This window comes from Vulpes vulpes, chromosome X (assembly GCF_048418805.1).
Source record: "Vulpes vulpes isolate BD-2025 chromosome X, VulVul3, whole genome shotgun sequence".
NCBI lineage: Eukaryota > Metazoa > Chordata > Mammalia > Carnivora > Canidae > Vulpes > Vulpes vulpes.
The window spans coordinates 121,828,523-121,848,922 of record NC_132796.1 but is presented as its reverse complement, the minus strand read 5'-3'; the positions used below and the strand labels follow the sequence as shown (position 1 = coordinate 121,848,922).

General features: G+C 41.7%; 1 protein-coding gene across 16 annotated transcripts in view; it reads left to right on the top strand.

Annotated features, from left to right (window-relative positions):
- Positions 1-20,400, top strand: part of F8 (coagulation factor VIII) — a 145,514-nt gene that overhangs the window by 28,274 nt on the left and 96,840 nt on the right. For all 16 annotated transcript variants that reach the window (XR_011998251.1, XR_011998250.1, XR_011998248.1 and 13 more), the window contains 3 exons: positions 713-835; positions 8,596-8,808; positions 19,806-19,874. Coding sequence is in view for 9 of the 16 variants with exons in the window: in XM_072744192.1 (XP_072600293.1) it covers positions 713-835; positions 8,596-8,808; positions 19,806-19,874 (405 nt within the window). In the remaining 7 variants the exon portion in view is untranslated. The remainder of the gene's footprint in view (positions 1-712; positions 836-8,595; positions 8,809-19,805; positions 19,875-20,400) is intronic.

Here is a 20,400-nt window from a genome sequence, read left to right as displayed (position 1 = left end):
ATTCTAAATTCATCCAAACTCCTGTGGCCTACAAAGTCCTACATGTTATATTCCCTGCCTGCCTTTATAACCTTATTTTCTATTACTCCCCTACTCATTCACATGTTGCTCAACTATATCAAGATTATTCCGATCTCGGGACTTTTCCATTTGTTTTATCTGCTTTGAATGTCAGTCTACTAGATATTTGCAAACTGGCTTCTTTTCTCTTAGTCAGATGTCTGCTCAAATGCCACTTCCTCAAAGATGCACTTCCTAACCACTATATTAAAAGGATTGTCTCAAAAAAAAAATAAAAAATTTAAAAAAATAAAAGGATTGTCTCCTGCTTCATCATTTTTAGCATGCCACTATCTTTTATAGCATTTACAACAATCAGAATATTTCTCGTTTCTCTATGTGCTTAATGACATCCTCCAGAATGTGATTTCCATGACCTATCTTGTCCAGTACTGCATCTCCAGTGCCTGGGACAGTTCCTAGAATCTAGAAGGAACTCAACTATTAGTTGAATGAATGAACGCATTGAAGGAATTGCTAGAAATCGATCCTCAGTCCAACGAATGACGCTGAGCTGGTGATAGCAGTTTATGCGTTTATTCATTCGATTACTACTCTTTATCAATAATCACAGGGGCATGTTTTTCCACTGTGACTTTGCTCATCACCTTCATAAAAGCAGTGACCTTTGGGGGGCATCTCATTCTTGCAGGCCTGCTGGGTCCTACCATCCGGGCTGAGGTTTATGACACAGTGGTCATTGTCCTTAAGAACATGGCTTCTCATCCTGTCAGCCTTCACGCTGTTGGTGTATCCTATTGGAAAGCTTCTGAAGGTGAGTCAAATGCCCTCCCATTGTCCTGTCATCTCAGGGATAAAGGAGTATTGAATTCAAGGTCTTACAGCTAGTGAATGCTAGAGTCAGGATTCGAAGCTAGGCCCATTTCGAGAAATCAGGAAGATTGTCATTTTAGTCTAAGCCCTAAAGTTGAATTTGGTTCCTATTCTCCCTTGAGGAGCCAGGCTACGGATCCTCACCATTCCACCCCATCTGCCTTCCAATGCCCAGAAAACATCCTAGGGAGAAGCAAGGCTCATGGTATAGAAGTGAAATGGATTTCTTTTTTTTTTTTTTTTATTTATGATAGTCACACACAGAGAGAGAGAGAGAGAGAGAGAGAGAGAGGCAGAGACATAGAGGGAGAAGCAGGCTCCATGCACCGGGAGCCCGACGTGGGATTCGATCCCGGGTCTCCAGGATCGCGCCCTGGGCCAAAGGCAGGCGCTAAACCGCTGCGCCACCCAGGGTTCCCGAAGTGAAATGGATTTCATCGTCTTTCCTTAGATTCTGACTTTCCAGATACTTCCTCTCCTTCCCCTCCCCCCAGTTTCTAAATATGCATGCCATCATGTGATAGGAGCCACCTGCCAGAAGCACCAACTGACTTCCTGAAAATAAACAACCACTTTACCTAAGTTCTCTCTAACCTCCACAATGCAGGAAGGGAGTGAAGGGGATGCCACAGTTGAGTCGTACTCATGAGACCAGGGCAGACCTGAGTTAGGGGAAAATGAGTGGTAGGGGCAGGTGATATAAGGGAAAAGTCATCCCCAGTTCTGCCTGGAGCCTGCCAGGCTATTCCCATGAGGGTTATCCACTCGCGAGCTTCCAGAATGAATCTAGGAGCATTTTAAAGAGGCCAGGGTTCCCACAATTCTGCAGCTGAGGGCTGAGCATAGACATGACTCTTTTGCATCTTAAGCCTGGAAAGGTCTAGGGCAACTGACAAATCTCTCCTGTGTGCATCCACAGCAGGTCTGCCCAGGAACAACACAGCAGGCAACGGCCTGAAATCCACGTGACCTGTGGTCTAGTCAGAAGCCTACATATTTATATGTTGTGATCCACGTGCTCCTGGCCTTACAGTAGCCTGGGAGCCCCAGGATGTCAGTTAAATCTGTGACGATGTTGAGTGTCATTTCCTAGGTTTGCCGACCATTCTGATACCTGTTATAAAATACCAGTTGAGGCATTGAGGTGCTTTTCCTGTTGAAAAAAATGAGTTGTTTATCTTTTTCTTACTACTTAGTAGAAGTACTTTATTCTTAATATGCATCCTTTGACAGATGTAAATATTCGCATATCTTCTTCCAGTCTATGCCTTGAATTTTCACCCTCTCACTAATTTTTTTGGTAAATAAAAATTATCAAAGTCAATCAAGCACACAAGTTCAGCAGTTAATGAAACACAAAATACTATCACTTTTTTTCTTTTTATGTTGAACTTTGTGACCTGTTTGACATATTTGCCAATTCGAAAATCATGAAGACTTTCTTCCATCTTTTCTTCCAGAAGTTTTATTATTTTACCTTTTGTATTTAGGTCTATGATCCATCTCAAACTTATTTTTGTATATGTTTTCCCTATAACAATTTTTTTTATTTATTTATGATAGTCACACAGAGAGAGAGAGAGAGAGGCAGAGACACAGGCAGAGGGAGAAGCAGGCTCCATGCACCGGGAGCCCGATGTGGGATTCGATCCCGGGTCTCCAGGATCGCGCCCTGGGCCAAAGGCAGGCGCCAAACCGCTGCGCCACCCAGGGATCCCCCTATAACAATTTTTAAAGTAATCTATATGCCCACTGTGGGGCTTGAACTCATGAGTTACATGCTCTACCAACTGATCCAGTCAGGTGCCCCTCCCCATAGCATTTTTAAACAGTTTTATTGAGGTATAACTTATATACCACAAAATTTGCTCATTTAAAATAATTTGACAGCAAGTACGACAAAAGCATATGCATATGCTTACATAAGCAAAGGAAACCATTGCCAAAATAAAAAGGCAACATAATGAAGGGGAGAAGATATTTGCAAATGATATATCCAATAAAGGGTTAATATTCAAAATATATAAAGAATTCTCACAAGTCAATATCAAAGAAAACAAACCACCCAATAAAAAAATGAGCAGAAGACATGAGGAGCCATTTTTCCAAAGAAGACATCCAGATGGCCAGCAGACACATGAAAAGATGCTCCACATCACTCACCATCAGGGAAAGGCAAATCAAAACCACAATGAGTTATCACCTTATACTGGTGAGAATGGCTAGTATCAAAAAAATCGATAACAAGTGTTGGTGAGGATGTGGAGCAAAAGGAACCCTCGTGTACTGTTGGTGGGAATGTAAATTGGTATAGCCACTGTGGAAGACATTATGGATGTGACTCCAAAAATTAAAAATACAACTACTATATGAGCCGGCAATTCCACTTCTCAGTATTTATCCAAAGAAAATGAAAACACTAATTTGAAAAGATATATGCTCCCCTGTGTTCATTACAGCATTATTTACAATAGTCCAGATATGGAAGCAACACAAGCAAACCGTGTGTGTGTGTGTGTGTGTGTGTGTGTGTAGAGAGAGAGAGAGAGAAAAAGAGAGAGAGAATGGAATGTTACTTAGTCATAAAAAAAGAATGAGGGCAGCCCAGGTGGCTCAGCGGTTTAGCGCTGCCTTCGGCCCAGGGCCTGATCCTGGAAACCCAGGATCGAGTCTCATGTCGGGCTCCCTGTGTGGAGCCTGCTTTTCCCTCTGCCTCTCTCTCTCTGTGTCTCTCATGAATAAATAAATAAAATCTTTAAAAAAAATGAATGAAATTTTCCCATTCCCAACATGAATGGACCTACCTAGAGGGTATCATGCTAAGTGAAATAAGTCAGACAGAGAGAGACCAATACTGTATGATTTTTATTTATGTGCAAAATCTATTTTTTAAGATTTATTTTAGAGGGTGGGAGGGGCAGAGGGAGGAGGAGAGAGAGAACCTCAAGCAGACTCCCTGCTGAGTGTGTTGCCAGATATGGGGCTCGATCCTATGATCCTGAGCCCAAACCAAGAGTTTGGATGCTTAATTGACTGCATCACCCAGGGGCCCCTCACTTTGCCAAATCTTAACGTGTGGAGGTTTGTAAGTGCTTTGACCAATAGTGTATGATGGAAGTGATGCCATGTGACTCATAAAAGAACATGCTGCTTCTTCATTTGTGGGAACATCTACTCTTGGAGACCTGAAATGCCATGTAGGAAGCCTGACTCCCCGAGGTCCCCAAGTAGAAGTGCCCAGAATCCAGCATCCATATCATCCCTATCCAGCTACAAGATATGTGAGTGAGAAACCTTCCAGACGATTCCAGCCCTCAGCTGTTTGTGTCATGACAGCTGATGCCCTAGATATCTTGAAGCAGAGAAGCCCTCTTGCCCGTGCTCTGTCTGAGTTCCTGACCCACAGAATCAGGCTAATACAGTGCTGGTTGTTTCACACACTACATTTGGGGTGCTTGTGTTTGCAGACTTCTCAACAGGAAGCTCTGTGATTTACTTCTCTTTTCCTTGTGTATCTCAAGCCCAAAAGCACTTGGCAAAACTTTGACTGACTCAAGGGGTAATTACAAAATGACTTCCTTTCAGAAGTGGCTTTTTGTTGATTCAGTATACTCCCTAGGAAAGCTTCCATGCAAGTGGCACGTGGAAATCAGACAGATAGACTCCCTGAGCTCTCAAATGTCACGGCAGTTCTGCTCTTCTTGTAATAGAAAGAACATGTGAAAGGTCAGATAAGACTGATGCAGGCAGAGATCTTCCAAAAGTAATACACCTTAGTACGTAGTAAACTCTAAGGGCTTTGCACAGTGCTTTCTTCCAGGCATCACGTACCTTACCTGGTCTTCACAAATCATTTTTGTCTTCATTGAAGAACAGAATGTTATTAGCAGCCCCCAGAATCACATTTTCTCACCACCCACTCCAATAACTCTTCATTCTCATTGGAATCTTCCATCCACCCATACTCTTTCCCTCCTTGCCCAGCTTAGATGCCCAGACATGGGCAGCAGACATGCTGCCCTTCTGTGCACTCACTAGTTCCTGGCCTCCTTGATCTCCATTCTGTTGGCTTGACTAAGCCACTGCCCTGGTTAGAGGGGTTTCCCACCTGTTTTCCTAGCAGCCAAGCGAATGGCCATAGTTGAAACAAAACTATACAACCGCATGACATTGTATCACTGAGTTCATGATACCTCACCTCCGTACTACCTGGCCATCCTACTGCGGTGGTTCTTCCTCTCCCCGAGACAGCTATCCTGCTTTACACATTCTTGGCCTCTCCTCAAACCACCCACACCTCTTTCCCAACCCTACTATTAGGAAAAAGAATATTCATTTCTTCTTTTTTTTTTTTTTGGAGTTCAATTTGCCAACATATAGCATAACACCCAGTGCTCATCCCACTAAGTACCGCCTCAGTGCCCGTCACCCAGTCACTCCAACCCCCCACCCACCTCCCATTCCACTACCCTTTGTTTGTTTCCCAGAGTTAGGTGTCTCTCATGTTTTGTCACCCTCACTGATTTTTCACTCCTTTCCCTTTAATTCCCTTTCACTAATTTTTATATTCCCCAAATGAATGAGACCATATAATGTTTGTCCTTCTCCGATTGACTTACTTCACTCAGCATCATACCCTCCAGTTCCATCCACATCGAAGCAAATGGTGGGTATTTGTCGTTTCTAATGGCTGAGGAATATTCCATTGTACACACAGACCACAGCTTCTTTATCCATCATCTGTCCATGGACACCGAGGCTCCTTCCACACTTTGGCTATTGTGGACATTGCTGCTAGAATATTCATTTCTTAATGAGATGCTTCAAACAAAGAAAAGTACAAAAAATAATATGGCAGACAAACATGTGACCATCACCTCACTTTGCCAAATCTTATGTTTTTTCTTTAAAGATGTATTTATTTATTAGACAATGCACAGAGCCTGACACAAGGCTTAATCCCATGATCCTGAAATCACGACCTGAGCCAAAACCAAGAGTCGGATGCTTAACAACTGTGCCATCCACATGCCCCTCACTTTGCCAAATCTTAACACTGTACCATCTTCACTTTAGGAAATTAAACATTATACATACAGTTGAATCCCCTATGTAACCCCTCTGATTCCCTTCCTCCCTATCCAAATCTATCTACTATCTAGAATTATAGATATCAACCCACGATCACATAGGCACCCGAAGCACACACCATCCCCAGGTGCCAAACTCAGGTTTTTAAAAACTTCTGACACTCTCTGCCAAGCACAGGTGCTGGTCTGACGTTGTCTCTGGATGAAGCCAGTAGTACCTAGTGCACACTGAACAGGGTATCCCTAGACCCCAGAGAGGCTGACCTTAGACCAGGGACTACCCACCTGTACTTTGCAGGTGGCCTTTGGCTGCTGAAAGTGTGTAGTAAAATCACAGGCAGAGTAGGGGCAGTGCAGGGGTCCCTTGTACTGCTCTGCTGGAAAAGTCCTTCTCTCAGATGTATAGATGTTGTGGGATAAAATAAGGCATAAATGAAGAGCCCTCTGAATGCCTTGGGCTGCTCTAGAGCTCCAGAGACCATTTTAAATCCAGGAAGTTATGGTGAAGATGCTAGAAAAGTGTTTCAGTAGAAGATACTCTCTACTTCTGTCCACTGAAATGATCTAGAAGCAAAGACACCTCATTAACAATGAACATATACTGTGCTCAATTTATAATTGAGGTATCAGACTAATCCAGGGGTTAGTTTGAACATCACTAAGGATGGGACAGCCAGAAAATATCTGCCCCTGGTGTCATCTGCTCCTCCAGAGAAGAACTAAATTAAAAACATTTTTAAAAGGGGGCACCTGCGCCCCAATGTTTCTAGCAGCAATGTCCACAATAGCCACACTGTGGAAGGAGCCTCGGTGTCCATCGACAGATGATGGATAGAGAAGCTGTGGTCTATGTGTACAGTGGGATATTCCTCAGCCGTCAGACAGGACGGACACCCACCATCTGCTTCGGCGTGGAGGGACCTGCAGGGTATTATGCTGAGTGAAGCAAGTCAATCAGAGAAGGACAAACATATGGTCTCATTCATTTTTTTATTGTAATAAATTTATTTTTTATTGGTGTTCAATTTACCAACATACAGAATAACACCCAGTGCTCATCCCGTCCAGTGCCCCCTCAGTGCCCGTCACCCAGTCACCCCCACCCCCCGCCCTCCTCCCCTTCCACCACCCCTAGTTCGTTTCCCAGAGTCAGGAGTCTCTCCTGTTCTGTCTCCCTTCCTGATATTTCCCACACATTTCTTCTCCCTTCCCTTCTATTCCCTTTCACTATTATGTATATTCCCCAAATGAATGAGAACATATAATGTTTGTCCTTCTCCGATTGACTTACTTCACTCAGCATAAGACCCTCCAGGTCCCTCCACGTCGAAGCAAATGGTGGGTATTTGTCGTTTCTAATGGCTGAGGAATATTCCATCGTATACATAGACCACATCTTCTTTATCCATCATCTTTCGATGGACACCAAGGCTCCTTCCACAGTTTGGCTATTGTGGACATTGCTGCTAGAAACATCGGGGTGCAGGTGTCCCGGCGTTTCACTGCATCTGCATCTTTGGGGTAAATCCCCAGCAGGGCAATTGCTGGGTCGTAGGGCAGGTCTATTTTTAACTCTTTGAGGAACCTCCACACAGTTTTCCAGAGTGGCTGCACCAGGTCACATTCCCACCAACAGGGCAGAGGGTTCCCCTTCCTCCCCATCCTCTCCAACATTTGTGGTTTCCTGCCTTGTTAATGTTCCCCATTCTCACTGGGGTGAGGTGGGATCTCATGGTGGTTTTGATTTGTATTTCCCTCGTGGCAAGTGATTCATTCATTTGGAGAACATAAAAAATAGTGAAAGGGATTAAAGGGGAAAGAAGAGAAAATGAGTGGGAAATATCAATGAGGGAGACAGAACATGAGAGACTCCTAACTCTGGGAAACGATCAAGGGGTAGTGGAAGGGGAGGTGGGCGGGTGGATGCGGTGACTGGGTGGCGGGCACTGAGGGAGGCACTTGGCGGGATGAGCACTGGGTGTTATGCTATATGTTGGCATATTGAACTCCAATAAAAAATATACCAAAAAATTAATAAAAATAAAATGTTAAAAAAAAAATAAAAGGGGGCACCTGGGTGGTGCAGTTGGTTGAACATCTGATTCTTGATTTTGGCTCAGGTCATGATCTCGGGGTCCTGAGATTAAACCCCGCATTGGGCCCCATGTGGGATGTGGAGTCTGTTTAAGATTCTCTTTCTCCTGTTTCCTCTGCCTCTCCCCTCCCCACTCTGCTCTACAATTTTTTAAAAAAATCTCTGTATCTCATCTTTCCCTGAACTTCACCAGTGCTCATTAAAGAGTCTGGGACAAAGTACATGACCGATGTATGTCTCTTGAGTTGAATTGATGTGAACTAGGTAAAAAGATACAATGATGGAAGCAAAATTATTGGTTAGAATCTGGAGGTCACAGTGAGACCACTCAACCCTTCATGTTTGCATTAGTGGCCTAAAACTTCTCTGGAATATTTGAGGCTGCTTATAGTCTTGCAAATTAAATTGCAGAAAGTCTATTTCTTGTGTACAATCTCCTGATAACAATAAACTTGCTATGTTTCCTTGAGTCAACAGTGGGTATGGAAAGGACAATTTTATCCCTTCTTGCTTTAGGTGCTGAGTATGAGGATCAGACCAGCCAAAAGGAGAAGGAAGATGATAATGTCATTCCTGGTGAAAGCCATACCTATGTCTGGCAGGTCCTGAAAGAGAATGGCCCAATGGCTTCTGATCCACCATGTCTCACCTACTCATATTTTTCACACGTGGACCTGGTGAAAGACCTGAATTCAGGCCTCATTGGAGCCCTGCTGGTTTGCAAAGAAGGTAAGTGTGAGAAAGGATAGGACTCAAATGAAATAAGGGAGTATAAACATCTGGGTCAATTCATAAAAGCATTTGTGTTCTTTCATCTAAAGGAGGTTTCTTTTCCGTAGCAACATACCTATGGAAAGAAAATATTACATTCTGTGGGCTATCTCAGTAGTGCCTTTTGCAAATTTTGTGTCAGGTTCTCTGAAGGCTTCCTGGAGATAAACACATTCGATTGTGTCTCTGTATCCCAAAAGCTATAAAAATTGGAGCAAAGCAGGGCACCAGGGTGGTTCAGTCGCTTAAGCATCCAACTGCTGATTTTAGCTCAGATCTTGATCTTAGGGCCATGAATTAAAGCCCCATGTGGGGCTCTGCATTGGACTCTACACTGAGTGTGGAGCCTACTCTAAAAAAAAATAGAAGAAAAGCAAGCATTTATAACTTGTTATTCTAAAAATCATCTTAAGTTAAATTAAACCTCTTTTTAATTGATAGCTTAATAGCAACCACTAAATTAGGGAAGTAAACATTGCAGAATTTTCTTTAATTCTAAGTGGGTTTTTTTAAAAAGCTTTTATTCATTCATTTGACAGAGAAAGAGAGCACAAGCAGGGGGGGCAGAGGCAGAGGGAGAAGCAGGCTCCCAGCTGAGCAGGGGGCCTGACATGGGACTCGATCCCAGGACCCCGGGATCACTCCCTGAGCTGACAGCAGACACCCAACTCACTGAGCCACCCACATGCCCCTAATACTAAGTTTTTAATAGTAAAATAAACTTCATGGGACTTTTTTTGGTTTCCTTTAACTATTACTGCATTATCCCCGCAATTGAGTGGCTAAAAATGACAATCGTCATTTATAATTTCTCATGGTTTTTGTGCGTGTCTCATGGAATTTGGGGGTATGTTTACTTGGTGGTCTATCTCAGGATTTCTCTTTTTTTAAATCCTCTTGCCCTTTGTTTGTTTGTTTGAGAGAGCAAGCATGCACATGCACGGGGCGGAGGGGCATAGGGACCAGGACAGAGAATCTCAAGCAGATTCCAAGTGCAGAGCCCAATGCAGGACTCAATCCCACGACCCAGAGATCACCTGAGCTGAAATCAAGAGGCACACACTTAACCAGCTGAGCCACTCAGGTGCCCAAAAATTCTCTAGACCTTTAAACTCTCCCCAAGGCTTTCTGTTGCCTGCCCTGAAGCCTTGCCATCGGGAGAGGAAGAGAAGGGCAGGAAGAGGCAGCAGATCCCTGGCCAGACCAGAGACCTTACATGAGCTACTTTACCCCTCAGAATGACAGTTGGGTCTGTGATCCTCTTGCAGCCCACTGTTAGAGGATTTCTTTTTTTTTAAGATTTATTTATTTATTCATGAAAGACACAGAGAGAGAGAGAGAGGCAGAGACCCAGGCAGAGGGAGAAGCAGGCTCCATGCAGGGAGCTGGATGTGGGACTCGATCTCTGGTCTCCAGGATCACGTCCTGGGCTGAAGGTGGCGCTAAACCGCTGAGCCACCCCGGCTGCCCTGTTAGAGGATTTCTAATGAGGTTGTAGTCAAATTGTGGCTGGAGCCAAGGTCAGCCTGAATGAAACTTTATTCACAAGTCTGGCACCTAGGCTTGGAAAACTCAAATAGCTGGAGCTTTCCACAAGGTATTTTCAGCATGAGCTACAGGTTTTCTTTTTATTTATTTATTTTTTATTTATTTTTTATTTTTTGTTTTTTTTTTTTCCTTTTAAATGGACTATGTTGGGGTGCCTTGATGGCTCAGTTGTTTAGGCATCTGCCTTCAGCTCAGGTCATGATCTTGGGGTCCTGGCATCGAGCCCCTGCATTGGACTCTCTGCTCAGTGGGGAGCCTGCTTCTCACTCTCCCTCTGCCCCTCTCCCTGCCCATGCTTTCTGTGTCCCTTTCAAATAAATAAAATCTTTAAAATAAAATAAAATAAGTGGACTTTGTTTTTTAGAGCAGTTTTCGGTTTACAGCGAAATTGAGCAGAAAGTACACAGAATCCCCAAATGCTACCTGCCTGCCACCCACACACAGCCTCCTTCACGATCAGCATCCTGCACCAGAGTCATATGCTCGTCACAACTGGTGAACCCACAACGACATAGCATTATCAGCCGCAGCCCATGCTTTACATGAGGGTTCACGTGTGTTGGTCTGCAGTCTACGGGTTTGGACAACGTAGAATGACATGTACCCACCATTACAGTATCATACAGAATAGTTTTCACTATTCTAAAAATCCTGTGTCCCACCTATTCACCCTTTCCTCTTCTAGCAACCACTGGTTTATTTAATTGTCTCCATGGTTTTGCCTTTTCCAGAATGTCAAATAGTTGAGATTATAGTATGTAGCCTTTTCATATTGGCTTCTTCCACTTAGTAACATGCATTGAAGTACATCCATGTCTTTTCGTGGCTTGATAGCATTTTTCTTTCTAGCACTGAATGATACTCTATTGTCTAGATGGACCACAGTTTATCCCCTCCCCAAAGAAGGACATTTTGGTTACTTCCAAGTTTTAACAGTTATAAATAAAGCTGCTATAAACATATACGTGCAGGTTTGTATGCATACGTCCTTTTCAACCCCTTTGGGTAAATGCCAAGGAGCAAATTGCTGGATTGTATGGTAAGAGTATGCTTGCTTGCTTGCTTGCTTGCTTTCTTTTTTTCCAAAGATATATTTATTTATTTGAGAGAAAGAACATGAGCAAGGGGAGAGGCAGAGTGAGAGAGGAAGGGAGAAGCATACTCTCCACTGAGCAGGGAATCTGATGCAGGCCTTGATTCCCAGGACCTCGGGATCATGACCTGAACCGAAGGCAGACGCCTAATGGACTGAGCCATCCAGGCGCCCCAAGTATGCTTTCTTTTGTAAGAAACTGCCAACTGGTTTTCCAAGGTGGCCGTATCATTTTGTGTTCCCAGCTGCAATGAAGGAGAGCTCCTGTTGTTCCTCATCCTCACCAACTTTTGGTGTTGCCAGTGTTTTGGAATTTAGCCATTCTTGTAGGTATGTAGTGGTATCAAATTGCCTTAATTTGCATTTCCATGATAACATATGATGTGTAGCATGTTTTCATTTCAGATATTTTATTTATTTATTTGAGAGAGAGAGAATAAGTACAAGCAGGGGGGTGACAGAGGGAAATGGAGAAACAGACTCGCCGCTGAGCAGAGAGCCTGACACGGGGCTCGATCTCAAGACCCTCAGGTCATGACCTGAGCCAAAGGCAGATGCTTCACCAACTGAGCCATCCAGGCACCCTGTGAATCATATTTTTATATGCTTATTCGTCCTCTGTATATCTTCTTTGTTGAGGTGTCTGTTCAGGTCTTTTTCACATTTTTAAATCATATTTTCTTATTGTTGAGTTTTCAGAGTTCTTTGTTTATTTTGAGTAACAGTCTATCAGATTATGTGTTTGCTAGAATAAGTCACTATGGCTAGCCCATAAAGGACAAGGGGAATTGGATTCCACCTTTTGATGGGAGAATAGGCAAAGAATCTATGAACTGAACCACCATTTTCAGATGATGATGATGATGATGATTAAAAAAAAAAAAAAAAACAAGAGGGAAGGGAGTAGAAGAAGACCAGAAGAGTTTGTACTAGTTTCATTTGGAAGTATGACCTCATTTGTACTAAGTTCAGTTTCATAGTCAGAATTTATGACAAACTGATACAACCACAGTGTGTTATTTATGATATGTAAAGTTTAATAAAACAATAAAATCATCGGGGCACCTGGGTGGCTCAGTTAAGTGTCCGATTCTTGATCTTAGCTTGGGTCTTGATCTCAGGGTCATGAGTTCAAGCCCCATGTTGGGTTCTGTGCTGGGTGTGGAGCCTACTTAAAAATCATCAATCAATAATAAAACTTTACATATAAAATATAAACAGAGGAACACCTGGCTGACTCAATCACTGGAGCATGCAACTCTTTTTTTTTTTTTTAAGATTTTATTTATTCATGAGAAACACAGACTGAGAGAGAGAAGCAGAGACGCAGGTGGAGGGAGAAGCAGGTGTCCCCGGAGCATGCAACTCTTGATCTCGAGGTTGTAAGTTTGAGCCCCAAGTTAGTTGTACAGATTACTTAAAAGTCAAATATCCATAAAAAATTTTTAAATGATTTAAAAATTAATTTTTTATTTTTATTTTTAAATAAATTAATTTTTATTGGTGTTCAATTTACCAACATACAGAATAACACCCAGTGCTCATCCCGTCAAGTGTCCCCCTCAGTGCCCGGCACCCATTCCCCCCACCACCCCCCGCCCTCCTCCCCTTCCAGCACCCCTAGTTCATTTCCCAGAGTTAGGAGTCTTTATGTTCTGTCTCCCTTCCTGATATTTCCCACACATTTCTTCTCCCTTCCCCTATATTCCCTTTCACTATTATTTATATTCCCCAAATGAATGAGAACATACCATGTTTGTCCTTCTCCAATTGACTTACTGCACTCAGCATAATACCCTCCAGTTCCATCCACGTTGAAGCAAATGGTGGGTATTTGTCGTTTCTAATGGCTGAGGAATATTCCATTGTATACAGAGACCACATCTTCTTTATCCATCATCTTTCGATGGACACCGAGGCTCCTTCCACAGTTTGGCTATTGTGGACATTGCTGCTAGAAACATCGGGGTGCAGGTGTCCTGGCATTTCATTGCATCTGCATCTTTGGGGTAAATCCCCAACAGTGCAATTGCTGGGTCGTAGGGCAGGTCTGTTTTTAACTCTTTGAGGAACCTCCACACGGTTTTCCAGAGTGGCTGCACCAGGTCACATTCCCACCAACAGGGTAAGAGGGTTCCCTTTTCTCCGCATCCTCTCCAGCATTTGTGGTTTCCTGCCTTGTTAATTTTCCCCATTCTCACTGGTGTGAGGTGGGATCTCATGGTGGTTTTGATTTGTATTTCCCTGATGGCAAGTGATGCAGAGCATTTTCTCATGTGCTTGTTGGCCATGTCTATGTCTTCCTCTGTGAGATTTCTGTTCATGTCTTTTGCCCATTTCATGATTGGATTGTTGGTTTCTTTGGTGTTGAGTTTAGTAAGTTCTTTATAGATTTTGGAAACTAGCCCTTTATCTGATATGTCATTTGCAAATATCTTCTCCCATTCTGGAGGTTGTCTTTGAGTTTTGTTGACTGTATCCTTTGCTGGGCAGAAGCTTCTTATCTTCATGAAGTCCCAATAGTTCATTTTTGCTTTTGTTTCTTTTGCCTTCGTGGATGTATCTTGCCAGAAGTTACTGTGGCCAAGTTCAAAAAGGGTGTTGCCTGTGTTCTTCTCTAGGATTTTGATGGAATCTTGTCTCACATTTAGATCTCTCATCCATTTTGAGTTTATCTTTGTGTCTGGTGAAAGAGAGTGGTCCAGTTTCATTCTAGAATTCATGCAGCAATCTGGCAGTGAGGCAGGATACAAAATCAATGCCCAGAAGTCAGTGGCATTTCTATACACTAACAATGAGACTGAAGAAAGAGAAATTAAGGAGTCAATCCCATTGACAATTGCACCCAAAAGCATAAGATACCTAGGAATAAACCTAACCAAAGAGGTAAAGGATCTATACCCTAAAAACTATAGAACACTTCTGAAAGAAATTGAGGAAGACACAAAGAGATGGAAAAATATTCTATGCTCATGGATTGGCTGAATTAATATTGTGAAAATGTCCATGTTACCCAGGGCAATTTACACGTTTAATGCAATCCCTATCAAAATACCATGGACTTTCTTCAGAGAGTTGGAACAAATTATTTTAAGATTTGTGTGGAATCAGAAAAGACCCCGAATAGCCAGGGGAATTTTAAAAAAGAAAACCATAGCTGGGGGCATCACAATGCCAGGTTTCAGGTTGTACTACAAAGCTGTGGTCATCAAGACAGTGTGGTCCTGGCACAAAAGCAGACACATAGATCAATGGAACAGAATAGAGAATCCAGAAGTGGACCCTGAACTTTATGGTCAACTAATATTCGATAAAGGAGGAAAGACTATCCACTGGAAGAAAGTCAGTCTCTTCAATAAATGGTGCTGGGAAAATTGGACATCCACATTTAAAAATTAATTTTTTAAAAAAGTGAAACCTTAATTGTCAACAGAGGTTCTAGTTCTGGTTAAGATGGAAGAAACATACGCACCTTTTATTTCCCATTGAGCTTAACTCTAGAACCTTGACAAAATGCACAGCACAGCCATTTGAGAATCCTAAAAATCAAATAGAACAAACAAGTCAGGAAAAGGCATCAGAATTTCAAGTACCACCAAACTGGTGAAGAATTTCACTTTTTACTTCCCTTCCTTATTCCCCAAATGGCAAAGGATGTGAATAGATATTTTTTGGGGAAAAAAAGATATAGAAATGGTTAACAAGTATGTGAAAAGGTACTCAACATTGCTCATCATCAGGAAAAGGCAAATCCACAAAGAGATATCCCCTCACAGCTGTCAGAATGGCTAAAATCAACAACACAAGAAACAACAGGTGTTGGCAAGGTTTCAGAGAAAGGGGAACCCTCTTATACTGTTGGTGGTTATGCAAACTGTTGCAGTCACTCTGGAAAACAGTATGTAAGTTCCTCAAAAAATAAAAATAGAGCTACTCTATGATCCAGCAATTGTACTACTAGGTATTTATCCAAAGAATACAAAAATACTATCTTGGAGAGATACATGCACCCCAGTGTTTATAGCAGCAGCATCTACTATAGCCAAACTAGGGAAACAGCCCAAGTGTCCTTTGACTGGTAAGTGGATAAAAAGATGTGATGTAACGAGACATCTGGGTGGCTCAGTGGTTGAGTGTCTGCCTTTGGCTCAGGTCGTGATCCTGGGGTCCTGGGATCCAGTCCCACGTCGGGCTCCCTGCAGAGGGAGCAGAAGGAGCCTGCTTCTCCCTCTGCCTGTGCTCTCTCTGCCTCTCTCTCTCTCTCTCTCTCTCTCTCTCTCTCTCTCTCTCTCTCGTGAATAAATAAATAAAATCTTTTAAAAAAAGTTGTGGGGTGCCTGGGTGGCTCAGCAGTTGAGCATATGCCTTCAGCTCAGGGCATGATTCTGGAGTCTGGGGACCAAGTCCTGCACTGGGCTCCTTGCATGGAGCCTGCTCTCCCTCTACCTATGTCTCTGCCTCTCTCTTTGTGTGTCTGATGAATAAATAGATAAAATCTTTTTTAAAAAGATTAAAAAATAAAAATAAAAATGATGTGATGTGTATGAATGTTAGTATATTATTATATATTACGTAATGGTATATTACTCCTCCATAAAAATAATGAAATCTTGCCATGTGCAATGATGTGGATGGAGCTACAGAATATAATGCTAAGAAAAATAAGTCAGAGAAAGACAAATACCATATGATTTCACTCAAGTGAAATTCAAGAAAACAAGCAAGCAAATGGAAGAAGAAAGAGGCAAATCGAGAAGCAGGCTTAACTACAGAAAACAAACTGACGGTCATCAGAAGGGGAGGTGGATGAGGATGAGTTACACAGGTGCTGGGGATTATGGGGTGCACCTGCTATGATGAACACCACGTGTTGTATGGAACTGTTGCATCACTAAATTGTACACCTGAAACTAATATCACACTGTATGTTAACTGGAATCTAAACAAAAATCTTAAAATATTTTTTGTATTCTGTATACGATTATTGAATAACTAGAAACCAAAATGTAAGAAAGAATGTTTATAATTGCTCCAAAAATTGGGATCCCTGGATGGCTCAGTGGTTTAGCGCCTGCCCTTGGCCCAGGGCGTGATCCTGGAGTCCCGGGATCGAGTCCCGTGTCGGGCTCCCTGCATGGGGCCTGCTTCTTCCTTCTGCCTGTGTCTCTGCCTCCCTCTCTGTGTCTCTCACGAATAAACAAAATCTTTTTTAAAAATAGCTCTAAAAATTGAAAGCTTAGGTATAAATCTAACAAAACCTGTACATTGTATGGTGAAACTATGACGAATTGAAAGAAATCCAACAAACATACTGTGTTTGTGTGTTTGTGTACTATAAGATTCAACGTAGTAAAGATCTTAGTTCTCCCCAGTGTGTAGATTTTTTTCAGCAAAATTTTTTTGTGGTCCCAGACAACTGATTCTGAAATTTGTATGAATTGTATTCATACAATTCGTACAAATTTGTATGAATTCTGAAATTGTATGGATTTGTTTTTTTAATGTTTTTTATTTTTATGTATTTATGATAGTCACAGAGAGAGAGAGGCAGAGACACAGGCAGAGGGAGAAGCAGGCTCCATGCACCAGGAGCCCAATGTGGGACTCGATCCCGGGTCTCCAGGATCGTGCCCTGGGCCAAAGGCAGGCGCTAAACCGCCGCACCACCCAGGGATCCCTAAAAAAACACTGTTGAGAGAATGAAGAGACAAGCTACAGACTGGGAGGAAATATTTGCAAATGACATATCTGGCAAAGGACTGATATGATATATATTAAAAATATTCACAATAACCAAGATATTTTTATATGTCTTATATATATTCTATATAAAACACCTTATTTTATAAAGCATGCTCTCAAAGCTCAACAATGAGAAAAAATACAGTTTTTTAGATGAGCGAAGGATTTGAATAGATAATTCACCAAAGAAGATATACAAGTGGCAAATATGAAAAGATGTCCAGTATCACTGGCCATTAGAGAAATGCATTTTAAAACCACGATGAAATACTGGTATTAGAATAGCTAATGTAATAATTCAAAAACTAAGTATGCTGTCAAGAATGCAGACCAACAGGAAGTCTCACACATTGTTGCTGGGGATTTACAATGGTATAGCCACTCTGGAAAACACTTTGGTGCTGTGACATTGTGACTTAAATAAAATATATGTTTGGTTTTCATCTCCTTCCCGGTAGAGCTTCTAAAACCCTTGAGATTTTATGTGATGAGAGCAATACAGATAATGTTTTGTTATGTTAGGTGATTTTTGGATCACACACCTAAGGATGGGGGCTGATTGCCAGTAGAGTCAACCAAGTGATTCGAGGGCTGAATTTCCAGTCCCACCTCCCTAGTCCCCCCCCACCGCTCCCCCAGGAGGGGAGAGAGGGGCTGAATATGGAGCTTGGTCGTCAATAACTAATGATTTAATCAGTCGTGCCTATGTAATGAAGCTTCCCTAAAAAGCCAAAAGGACAGGGTTCAAAGAGATTCCAGGTTGGTGAACACCAGGAGATTTGGGGAGAGTGGCGTACCTGGAGAGGGCATGGGAGCTCTGCATCTTTTCCCCATAACTTGCCCTCACATCTCTTCCAATTGGCTCTTTCTTAGTTATATCATTTTGGAATAAACTGGTGATCTAGTAAGTAACATGTTTCTCTGAGATCTGTGAGCTGCTCTAGCAAATTAATGGAACCCAAGAAGGGAGTTGTTGGAGCCCCTGATCTGTAGAGGTTGGTCAGAAGCACAGGTGATGACCTGGACTTTCAAGTGTGGGTGCAGGGGAGTCTTGTAGAACTGAGCCCTTAACCTATGGGAATCTACACCATCTCCAGGTAGATAGTTTCAGAATAAAGTTAAATTGTAGGATACCCAGCTTGTGTCACAGAGTTGCTTGGTGGTAGGGAAAAACCCATACACACTGGAACTGGTGTCACAATTATAGGCAATTTCTTATAAAGGTAAATAAACAATTTCCATTCCTGAGTATTTACCTTAGGCAAATGAAAAATTAATATTCACATAAAATCTGTACATTAATGTTCACAGCAGCTTTATTTGTAAAGGCCAAGAACTGGAAACAACCTAAATGTCCTTCAACAAGTGAATAGTCAAACAAATCGTGGTACATCCGTGCCGTGAAATACTCCACATCAATCAAACAGAATGAAGTACTTTTACATGCAACAAAATGGATGAATCTCAAAAGCTTTATACTGAGTAAAAAAGCCAATCTCAGAAGGTTATATACTGTATGGTTCCATTTATACGATAATCTGAAAAATACAAAAATACTGCAATGCAGAACAAATCAGTGGTTGCCAAGGTTATAACCATACCTATGACTGTCTCCCTCTATATATAGTTATATATGGGTCTATAAAGGGAGAGAGGGAGGGAATTTGGGGGCATGTTAGAACTTTTCTGTGTCCTGATGGTTGGTGGTTTCATGAATCTATACCTTGTTCAGACCCATAGACTTAAACACCAAAAGTAAAAGTCAATTTCACTATTTGGTGATTTTAAAAATAAAAATAATTCAAATGTTTTCAGACAGCTTTACCAGTATTTTAAATTTGCATAGATGTTAATCTAAGATTTGCTTTCAAGTGTCAGGGGTACAAGAAAAAAGGAGAAGCTCATAAACAAAAATCTTCCTTCTTAAACCTGCAAAGAAAACTCCCCAATCAAATGAAGAAATATAATGCTAAGAAAGACGGTCAACAAATTCACTAAGTAAAGCATGAAGCAGGTCCAGCTGTAACATTGATAAGTTAGAATATTGATACACATGGTGCTCACTTAAAGTGTGATTATAGGTGTTTAATATTGATCATTGTTATTTTGGTCATAATACTTGGTGTATTCACAGTTGCAAAAGTAAAAAAACTTAAAAGCATAATAGAAATCGTCTATATTTAATCGCCTCTGTGCACACTTTTCATGAACAGTATTTACAGTTTTTGTAATTCTTTTTCTCTTTAATGTTTGTGCGGAATACATACATATATATGAAATATGATTTTATGGGCTTGTATTTTACATGTCTCTTTAATTTCATTTTCTTAGTAATTCATTTTTCTTGTATTTTACAAAAGTACTGGTCTGCAACAGATTTGAAGTGAAAAAGAGTCGTTTACCCTGAATAGTTTTAGAAGAACTGGTGTAGGACACCTGACCCCAAAGAAGCGGTGCTGTGGTCAAGTTAGCAGACCAAGAGACGAAGTAGTAGATGAAGTGATGTCTCCTAGTGTTGATTTCCTATGATAGGATTTTCAATAGAAGATAAATGCTCTCACTTCTTTTTCAGGGAGTCTGGCCAAAGAAAGGACACAGACCTTGCAGGAATTTGTCCTACTTTTTGCTGTATTTGATGAAGGTTAGTGAACTGCAATCTGCTTTGGGGGCTCCTGAAAAAAATGAGATATATTAATTTAATCTGGTATTTGAGAATGAGGGTTGCTATTGTCCAGAGGAATAGAGAAAGATCATAAACTACTGTTTAGGGATGAAGGAGATGGGGATGAACCTGAATCTCAAGAAAAAATACAATCTGAGTTCCATTGGGAGCAATCAGGTAAGAAGACAGAGGAGCTGGGTAACTGGCTGGACTCGTCCCCCTCATTAAATTCGTTAAGAAAGACGTTTAGCTCTAATTTTAAAATACCTTCTATCTTTTATAGAAAATTTCATTTTTAATCTAAATTTTAAAAACACTTTTAATCAAAGTATAGTCAACATGTATTAGTCGCAGGCATCGAGCCTAGTGATACGAGCAGTTCATAACGCTCACCACTGTAAGTGTTTGGCAGCGGTGTTGACTGTATTCCCTAGGCTGTACTTCTCATTCCTGCGACTGATTTATTTTATAACTGGAAGTATGTATCTCTTAACCCCCTTTACCC